At 37.9% G+C, this 10,789-nt stretch overlaps 1 protein-coding gene across 2 annotated transcripts in view; it reads left to right on the top strand.

The window, feature by feature from the left end:
• Positions 1-10,521, top strand: part of CSMD1 (CUB and Sushi multiple domains 1) — a 1,831,060-nt gene extending 1,820,539 nt beyond the window's left edge. For both annotated transcript variants that reach the window (XM_070598372.1, XM_070598373.1), the window contains 2 exons: positions 3,555-3,687; positions 7,192-10,521. In XM_070598372.1, the coding sequence (XP_070454473.1) occupies positions 3,555-3,687; positions 7,192-7,351 (293 nt within the window). In that variant the 3' untranslated portion in view covers positions 7,352-10,521. The remainder of the gene's footprint in view (positions 1-3,554; positions 3,688-7,191) is intronic.
• The last annotated feature ends 268 nt before the right edge of the window (positions 10,522-10,789 follow it).

The following is a 10,789-nucleotide window of genomic DNA, read 5'->3' on the forward strand; positions in this document are numbered from 1 at the left end:
TAAATGTGGAAACAACCCAAATGTCCATCAACTAACGAATGGATAAACAAAATGTACATCCATACAATGGAATGTTATCTTGAAAACACTATGCTAAGTAAGAGAAGCCATTCACAAAAAAACACATACTTATGATTTTATTGATATGAAATGTCCAAAACAGGTAAATCTATGTAGACACAAAGTAGATTAGTGGTTGCCCAGAGGAGGAGGTTGGGGGAGCGGAGGATGGGGACTGACTGCTAAGGGATAATGGGTTTATTGTAGGGAGACAACAACCTTCTCACCTTAGATTATGGTGATGATGGCAACACCATGTGAACATCAAAAAACCCTTGAATTGTATGTATGCTTTAAATGGGTAAATTCTATAGCATGTGAATTTCTTTCAATAACGCTCTTTGAAGAAATTGAATGGCCTACCTTGTAACATGTGCAAAGGTCCTCATCCTCATTCTTAAGTAAAGATATGAGAAAACTACTACATACAGTCTTCGATTTATCTGAGGAGCAGCAGTAGCAGTCATGATAATATGAAGAGGAGGCAGAATGGGAGGAGGGAGGGGTGGGAAATGGAGGGACAGGAGGTGGCAGTTAGATATTGTACAACTAAATATTATAAATAATATTTATGATATAATATAATTATTATAATAAACTAAATAATATAAGTAGATGTTATACAACTATATAATACTAAAAGTTACAAATTCTGTTAGGCAATGATTCTACTTGTGAGAAATCATCCTGTGTATTTAGGCTCCTACTGATGTATAGCTGTAGAAAAAGAGTTTCATTGCAGCATTTTAGAAAAAAGACTAGAATGGCCTAAAACTTCTTCAAAAGAAGACTGGCTAAATAAATTCTGACATATCCAATTAAAAGAATTCCATAGGGGCCGACCTGGTGGTGCAGTGGTTAAGTTTGCATGTTCTGTTTTGGTGGCCTGGGGTTCGCCGGTTCAGATCCCAGGTGCGGACATGGCACTGCTTGGCAAGCCATGCTGTGGTAGGCATCCCACATATAAAGCAGAGGAAGATGGGCACAGATGTTAGCTCAGGGCCAGTCTTCCTCAGCAAAAATAGGAGGATTGACAGCAGATGTCAGCTCAGGGCTAATCTTCCTCAGAAAAACCAAACCAAACCAAAAGAACAACAAAACTAAAAGAATTCTATATACCTAAAAAATTTAAATCTGATTCATATCTTCTGATGGAAGAACCTCAAAAACATATAGTTTTAAGTTTAAAAAGCCAAATACAAAATATGTACACAGTATTTGCATTTTTTAGAAAAGTAATAAAAGAAACAAATATATATATAGTATATTGCTGGAAGGACACTCAAAAAAAAAAAACCCCAAAAACCCAACAACCACAAAGAGGAAGTAAGCCTTTATTTCCATTGTCCTTTATATTATTTATTTTCATATCTTTGTATGCCATTTTAATTAATATCATGTGCATGTATTATCCTTTAAATCATTAAAATAAGGGTAAATAACTGAAATTAACTAGGAGCTCCTGAAAGCATAATGATTTCAGAGTAAGGTTGGTTGTTTAATTCACAAGGACTTTCTTTCATGTTGCTCTGTGTTAGGATGTGACGTCTCTTGTGGCATGTGGATTTTCCAGGATTTTATTGATTAAAAGTCTAATATCTATTATGTCCAAAAGTTCTGTTTGCAGAACTTAATTTAAGCAGAATACAAACGTGTTAGAATGAGGCCAAAAGACTCACAGAATTATGGAAACCTCGAGAATGAGGTATTGTAACTTAAGGGAAACCAGTGGGTGCTGAAATCCTACAAAGACAGCAAGACTTTTTCATTTCAAAAATAGATATCGAGCACATATTGTCTTCTAGGCTCTATTGTAGGCACTGGGACTTCAAGAGGAGAACCAGCCGAAAAACTAGCCTGGCATGATAGAACTTATATTCCAGGAAATATAGGTCCTCATGAACTTCTGCTAGGTGCCAGACACTGTTCTAAGTAGCTGCGACGTCCTGGGGTTTTAATTCTCACAACAAACCTGTGGGGTTGGTGCCATCTGAGCCCTGTACCGAGGTTCTCCCTGTCACACAGTGCCGTGCCTGGTGGCTGGGTGTTACTGCTGCTCCACCGACGCCCACACTCTGCCTGCTGTTCCTGGAATCACCACCAGGGGCATCTGGTGTTCCCACTAGGGTTCTAGGCACCACCACAGCCATGAGAATCAGTTCTAAACCATCTCAGGATGCTTTGCATCACTCACTCCAAGTTCAGGGCCCAGATAGGGAGCATCCAGTTGACTTAACTCTGCTAACATGCACATCACCTGAATGCTGAGATTAGAGGGAACAGTATTAGGCACTTCCCCTTGCATCGTAGGTGGTGACTGCTTTTGACAATGAAAAATTAAATCTGACTCATATGCGTCAATATGGAAGAACCTCAAAAAGATATGATTATGTTACAAAAAGCCAGCATCAAGGATAAAATACGTTCCTATTAGATCTTAACATGGTAGAAAGTAGCATAATCCTGCATCTATTGAAGCAAATGAAAATGATGTTAAGTTTGTATGTGAAAATTCAAGAATTTTTATTTAAAAAGATATTCAAGTGTTTTTAAATATTTTTTGTTTGCATTTATTGTTTGTAAAAAAAAGTGAATCAAGATTTCTTTCTATTTAATGTCCCATAAATTCAAGAAATCTACTTCTAAAACCAGGTCATCTTTTTAAAATAATTCTGCTACGTTCAGATGACCCCAATCCTAATTCATTACACATGTGCATTGAGTGAATCCATGCAATTAAGCCAAATACATTTCTAAATCGTATTTCATAAGTAAACTCTTCAAGAACAAGCTTCTGTATGTTTGCATCTCTCTCAATGTCCTGCATATGTTTGCCACTGTAGATATGAATTAAAGAGCTAATGATTATATAGTCTTTGCAGTGTTAGATGTTTAGATCAATCTTCCTTTCTAAGGAACAGAAATCACGTTTTACCATTCTTTTGTGTCCTTATAGAAACTTTCATTATAGCACTTAGGTGCTTTCTTCTTTTGAGTATTTCTAAACTGTGTAAGGAATTTTGGAATCTACCTCAAATAAAAGTAGATTATACTAATATATTCACATATGGAGAATATAATGCCATTTATATAGAGATCTGGGATATTTATGCAATTTCGGTGACGTTTTGCTGATTCTGCTCCTTAGGACAGGAGAAAACAGCAAATACTACCCATCTCTGTATGTAGATAAAGCCATATAGATACTTTCAGTTAATTTTTACACAAATGCAAATATCTATAACTATAAGCAAAAGTCAGAATGTAGAGTGCCCTTTGCCTTTCTTACGCTGGAAACATGAGGCCCCTTCATGGTATCATTGAATGTCAGTAAGTAAAATCTTTTGAAAAGACTATCAGTTAGTTCTCTCTGGAATTACAACTTCCTCTGCTTCTTGTATAATTTATATTCATTTATAAAATTTATCATAACTTTACCTTTGTTTAAGCATAAGTGCAGCAACTGCAAATTAAACATTCTTCTTCTTTTCCAGATCCCTTAAGCTCTGGTCAAGATTCTTCAAATCATTCCCACGGCACTAGCAGCGGGTCTGTCGCGGCTGCCATTCTGGTTCCATTCTTTGCTCTAATTTTATCAGGGTTTGCATTTTACCTCTACAAACACAGGTACTGTGCAACGTCATTTATTTGCAAACATTGTTATGGTAAATTATTGGTTTGCTGACTGTGCATGCTCTCCCACTCACAGGCACATATATTTTATACCACTATGCACTATTCTCTCCTAGGGTAAGAATGCTCATACGGCAAAGTTTTGTTTTGTTTTCTTTATTTGCCATACTTTTTCAGTGAGACATCTCTGAGTAATAAACTTTAGGAGAATAAGTAAGTAGATTAAGACAAAACATGCTACGTTTTTTGTTCCACTGAAAGATGCATTAAAGGATCTTGTTCCTACCTTCGAGCTCTAGGACCAACCATCAGGAGCATTGAGGTGGCCTTTCCCCTTTCCAGCAGAAGATTGAACAGAATGATCTCCTCTTTCAACTCCATGAATCTATGATTTATAAATTGTTCATTTATTCCTTCCTTCAACAAATACAAATTGAGTTCATACTGTGTACTAAGCAATACTAATCGTCTGTCTCTTGAAAAAAATGTCCTGGATATATATGAATTTGTATATCCCTACTAACTGGAAAATGTCAAAACTTGGAGAAAAAAAACTTTAAGGAAATTGACCCTTTCCTTGGGGTTGAGATGGATGCCAAAAAGAAGAAATCAAAAATATATTTTGGAAGAAATATAAATCATTCTTCATTTTGTGTCTATATGGAATAATACATTACCTGGAGGAATTTGGCATATGCCAAACTGCCCGAAAACACTGTTGAGAATAGCAGATTTCCCTAAAAATAACAATAAAAAAATTATGATCCCCTGAAATAAGATTAAGATATATTAAATGTGTCCAATGTTTATTTATATAATACAGACATTTCTACTTACTTCTGGTTAAAAAAAACTGGTCTGAGGATGTTGGGTTTTTTTTTTTATGACATAGAATAGCTTTAAAAATGCATTCTTATACTTTTTTAAAAATATAAAATAGTAAGAATCTTACTTCAAAATTATATTGTATTAGCTGTTCACAGGTGTGTTCTCGCTTTCCTGTGGTTGGTAATGTTCTTACTTTAAAAAGATAACCCAGTGACAAGAATCTCAAATGGTGTTTACAAAACTAAAGATTGGCACAGCTGTATTAATTAAGTATTATTATTTTTATTTTGAAGAAAAAAATATCCTATGTGCACAAGTCTGGTAAACCTTATCCTTAAATTTCTACTTGGAGCTAGTTGAAAATTTAGCAAATGTGGAAATATATCCCACTGCCTTATCCTGTAAAATGCCATCATTACAAATGCTTCTCTTCTTATAATACAAGTTCCTCTTTTAATATAAATTAAAAATATATCTTTCACACATTTCTCTAGGATATATAATATCCATACAGTAGGAACTTTTTATAATTCCTGCAAATTCACTTTTGCTTTTTTTTGGCTTCCACGTTAATCCCAAGGGAAAGATGTAGTTCATTAAAGATCGCTTTCCCCACCTTTTGACATGTTGCCTGTCAGTGGGGACACCTCTGGTAACCTGCTGTGGTTCCCTCTGGCCGCCCCACGTGCCTGAGATGGACAGCATCCCCACACGTCACCGAGTTTTCCTCGATGCTCACCGAGTTTTCCTCGATGCCCCTCCCAGGGATGCAGACCTTTATACAAGTCTCAGAGAAAGCTATTTTCAGCATCTCTCTTGTCCTTTAAAAAGATAAGCCCACACCATTGTATATACTTATACATCAATTAAACATTACTTCTGATTATGTCTTAATTTTAAGACCACATGGCATTGGGAGAATATTCAACATACTCCACAACGATAGTCTATAAACCTTAGAAGCTTCCCCAGAAACATTCAGTATGAGATGCGTCAGTGAAGGTAAGGCAGGGAATAGATCTCAGATTAGAAAGCCAGACAGGAGGGAGCAAATAAGTGTATTTTTTATATGAATCTGACACCTACTTTGCATTTCCACTCCTGTGGGCTGCTGGGAAATTTAACCTCAGTGTGAGTGTCTCTCTTCTCAACGTGGCTCCTCATCCAAGAGGCTGCCCTGTGTCTGGAGACTGGAAGGAGGCTCTCTGGTCTGATGGCTACCAGAACAGTTCTTAAGCCACCATGACTTCTAAATCTGTAGAGTCTTGCAGTTCCCTGCTTCTGTGTTATGTGAGGGCTGTGGGGATTTTTGCAGGAGGAAGGAACGCATGCCCCATTGCCCAGGTGCTTCTTCTGAGGTCTTGCCACCTACCTGGGAACCCACCAAGCGGGTAGCTTTCTCCCCACGGGCTCCCTACCCTCTACAGATATCAAAATTCCTTAAGGAGTTGGCGCTTTACTTCTCCAGATAAAACCCTGTTTCCGCTCATTTCTGAGTTTCTCCCCTTACTTGTGTGCTTGGAGTTGTTTTCTTGATCAGAGCCAGGGTTCCTGACTCAGGACGTCAACATGATTTCCGTCTCAGCAGCCCCAAAGTCTGGTCCACCACTGTAGTGTTTCCCTGGCAATGAAGGAATCATGGTGACTCGTGACCTGGGAGATTAAATGAACGTTTTAGCCAGGTCTAAGCTTCATTAACATTTGGCTGAATTTGTTTACTAACCTTTGCTACTGGAGCATTTTCAAGTTCAATGTCAAAGACCTCACCAGCCCCTAGGCCATTTGCAAACTGCTTTTCTGCTGACAGAAACCTACTTTTCTAAGATTCACACACTTTTTAGTTCTCTGTTTCTTAATGAACATATTATAACTTAAGAAAATCCACTAGGAAATCACTGAAACAGAAGTTTCTTTACATCCAATATCAAGTGATGTTTTTGCTAGTATAATTTACATTAAAGTTCTGTTTTTAACAGAAAAATTATATATTTTTCTTGTATAATTTCTTCTGAAAATAGCTGGGGGCAGACTCGATAGCTTTAAGTATTATATATCTAAAAATCTTTTCATTCTCTAATCTTACATAATATATATGAGTTTTCTTTTAACCAGAAAATGTGAACAATAGCTCAATAATGTATATAGTGTCTTTCCTATAACTTACTCAGTAGACACAAAATTATGTTACAGAAATACCAACATTTGGTGAGTGTTAGTTACAGCAGTAAACTCAAGTTTATGTTTGTATTTTAGTTTAGTCATGGCCATCCTGAAGGGTGAGCGTCTTGGTTAAAAATTCTTCCTCTACGTGATGATTGGTGACTTACTCAAGGTCATATGGCTCATAAGTGATAGACCTCAAAACCAGACTCTATCTCATTCTAGCACTGGTGACCTTTCAATTTTGCTGGGACTGTTAGTAGAAATCAGATAATTCTTTGGTTTTGGGAACGGCTTCAGTTCTCTAAACCTTCTTTATAATCCCAACCAGCAATGTAAAGAAATGAATTACAAATTCGTGAGGATGTGCATGGCTCCCTGGGTTGTAGGCCATCACATCTGTGTTGTTGCCTGCTGACGGAGGCGTCCTTTCACGTGCAGAGTCCCAGCTGTGAGGTCTCCCTTCTTGAAGTCAGGGTCCTCACTGTTTGTTCCCTCTTTTCCTTTCAGAACAAGACCAAAAGTTCAATACAATGGCTATGCCGGACATGAAAACAGCAATGGACAAGCTTCATTTGAAAACCCCATGTATGATACAAACTTAAAACCCACAGAAGCAAAGGCTGTGAGGTTTGACACAACCCTGAACACAGTGTGCACAGTGGTATAGCCTTCAGTGCCCGACGGACTGATTCATAGCCATACCTCTGACGGACAAGCAGGAACCCTTGGTGCCATATATCACTCTCCCCTACTCTTGGCTTTGCTGCAGCAACCTTTCACATCGACCGGCATACACGCAGCAGGAATTCCAGTCTAACGTGCCAGAGTCTTCTGAGGATCGAACTCCAACCCTAGCTTCATTCTGAAAGTGGATTCTAAGTGCCCGGCTGCAGCTGCTTGAAATGAAGGCACCCTTAAGGAAGACTGCCAGGTCAGGCCAACACGTCGTACTTAATGCCTCCGACTTTCCTGTTTCTGTGTGGCTGGAATGCCTTTCAACGCAGTCCTCTGGGCACGTGGATACATCCTTTGGGCGCGGTGACAAATGGTAGCACCACAACATGTGTTTGGTTTTTTTAACCCCCATGGATACGAATACTCTGAAAAAAAAGAAAAAAGCTCTCTTGAAGAAGACACCTTTCTGGTAGATGCACACACCTACAAATGCTTCCCTCTGTCCTTCCTGAGACCTGACAAGCTTTGAGGAACTCACAGCTCACCTTGGAGTCCATTCCTAGGGCCATTTGCAAATTTCCTAGTCAGCTGTTCTATTGCAGAATTTTTGATGCACAATTTTTTGCACTAGTGTGTTATGAATGACTAAGATTCTGATAAACAAACTATTTACACAGGGTTTATACACACTATCCATTGTATATAAGCATCCTCTCACATTGTCAAGCTAAACATTCCACCATCCGTTTAGTTGGCGTGTTAGAAAAAGAAAAAAAAATCCCCAGATATGGCACAGGTTTTAAAAGGAAAATACCGCATTCAAGAGATTTATTTTATTATTGCTTCTTTTAGCTACATGTACGTGTTGAATTCACTGAAGATATCCAAGGAGAAAAAAAGAGGCCTTTTTATTTCCCACATTTATCTTATTTTAGTACTGTCGTCATTCTATTATTGTCAATATTATACTCCTTACTAGCAGGGGGTTTGCAGTGATTTCTATTTGCCATGTAAAAATGTGAATAGTAATTTATTTTAGATAGCTCATGAACTTGTGGGTTTTAGCTCACAGTACAGCCTTCCCTTTGTATCATGTTTTTTCTTTTGCTGTGTCATCACTCTGATAGTACATTGAAAGACAGCATACCACAGCGGCACCCGGAACTCAGCAGGAAGTGTTCAGGATCAAAATACCAAGTGTTTCTTTGGAGGCAAAGAAAAATTACACACACTCTTATTTCCTGATGGTTTATTTTATATATTAGTTTGTGTTTGTTTTATGCTTTATAGTTCCAGACGGAAAGAAAATTTTGATGAGTTTTCAAGGTCAAAATTCATTATAGGTAAATTTATGAATTGCGGTATAAATAAAATAGGTGTGATCTCCATGTGCATAAAATCAAGTGTGAACTAGAAGTTGTGGCGATGAGAATGTGTGTGTAACAGACTCAAAGTAAAGATCGTGTTTATTTTTATTTACAACTTTTTGATAAAAGTATTTGAAAGGACAATGCTTATTTTATGATTTGGTTTTTAAGTACATATTGCAGATATTGAAAATTTCCCCGACCTCACATTCCAGGGGGCATCAATAGAGACGTCAGAGGTGTTAATTGGCCGTCCACTTCACTGTCATGAAAGTATTCACACCTAGCTTTAAGACCCGTATATTTGTTTGTCTATTGCATATTTAAATGCAAGACTTCAGAAGTGAAAAATGAAAGAAAAAAAACTGTCAGGATAATAACTCGTTCTTTCAAGTCGTGCGTTTTGATGTGAATTTTTCAGCAGATCTTTTCTGCTTGGCCCCCACTATGCTGAGGCTCGTTCGAAGGGCCACGTGCTGTTAGGAGGGCATAAGTGACCTCTTGCGGTTACTGCCTCGCCTTTTGAATTCTATTTTATTAGGCTGAAATCTCTGCATGCTTTTCTCTGGCCACCCTGGACAACATTACTGGAGATTTGTTTTGCACCCTGGAGCCCTTCCATCACTCCGTCTCTTTAGACAGATGGGGTCAGCCAGAGCCAGGCTCCTAACGCAGACCCTGAACAGAAACAAAGAGAAAACGTGAGGAAGTCTGAGGATCGTCATGTGCAGGGGAGAACAGGGTTACTATATATATTAGGTGTATATATATATATATACATACATACATAGATATAAATATATTGTACATATCTAAGTTTGAGTCATTCAAACTGGGTGCAAAATGCTGACTTCAGAGTCTGAATTAATGTCTCTCTTCCCACATCCCTGACCTGCTTGCTGGTCAATGATGTTACGAAATCCTGAAATGACAGGACATACACACATGCAGGAAACCACATATCAGATTAGATATCATTTTCCTTTGTGAGTATCCTTCGGTTGCCAGTCTAGAGCATGTTATTGAAAAAAAACAAAACTCCATGAAATTCTCCTGTAAGAATTCTGCCTAGTTTCTTCCTAGGTGTGTGCAGTATCTATTCAGGTCTCCCGCGATCGAGGGGTTGGAGGGCCTTGTCCAGGCAGCTGGCGAAGGCGCTTTCTGAGTTCGGGCTAGAAGACTCTTTCCGGAAGCAACCAGAACACATGCGAGGGCACGCCCCCATGCTAACACAGGTTATGTGCTTCGAAGCTGTTTAAAACTGCTGCTTGTTTCACACGTCTTGCCTTTCTTCAGGCTAGCTGCAATAATTTTTTTCTTCTGTAAAATATTTTGTAAACAACAACAAAAAAAGCTATTATAAAAAGGGGAAAGAGAACGCTGGCATATGATCAGGAAAACCCATCATCACCCCCCCCACCGTCTTGCCATCCCACCACATGCTGCTGACATGAAGTAGGTGCAAAAGACCTTTTTGTACAGAGATATATTTTTTATGAAGAATTTGTAAAATTATTAAATATGCTGTAATTTTTTGATTAATGTAGGTAAATTGTTAAAAAATAAATGTTTTTACAATACAAAACTGTAATTTTCCCAATAATGTACAATGGACCATCTCTAGCTGATTTTCAGTTCCAATCCTATTACACATGTATTAATATTAAAGTGGCCTGTTAAAATGAACAGTATCTTTTTTTGTCAAAAAAAAAATTATAAAGAGAGTGGACTATAGCCTGTATAATGCCACCTATCTTTAAAGCAAATCAGAGTTCTAATTAAATATTTAATTTTAGATTTCGATTTTTCGGCGTGAGTTTATTTTAGCTTTAATAAGTGCATGTGATTCAGTGGAAGGGGAGGAAGAGGATGGAAGTGTTTGTGACGAGCTTTTACAGAATTTAGGAGCTTTTACAGAATTTAGAATATTTTCCTAAAACATTAACATCACGGACATGATGAATAAATAGCACACTCGTGAGAAGCCGTGACACAGATAACAGCGATGTTGGAGCTGAGAGATTTCTTGATGGTTTGCCTTAAAATCACTGGGAGCTTTCGGC

This window comes from Equus przewalskii, chromosome 28 (assembly GCF_037783145.1).
Source record: "Equus przewalskii isolate Varuska chromosome 28, EquPr2, whole genome shotgun sequence".
Taxonomy (NCBI): Eukaryota; Metazoa; Chordata; class Mammalia; order Perissodactyla; family Equidae; genus Equus; species Equus przewalskii.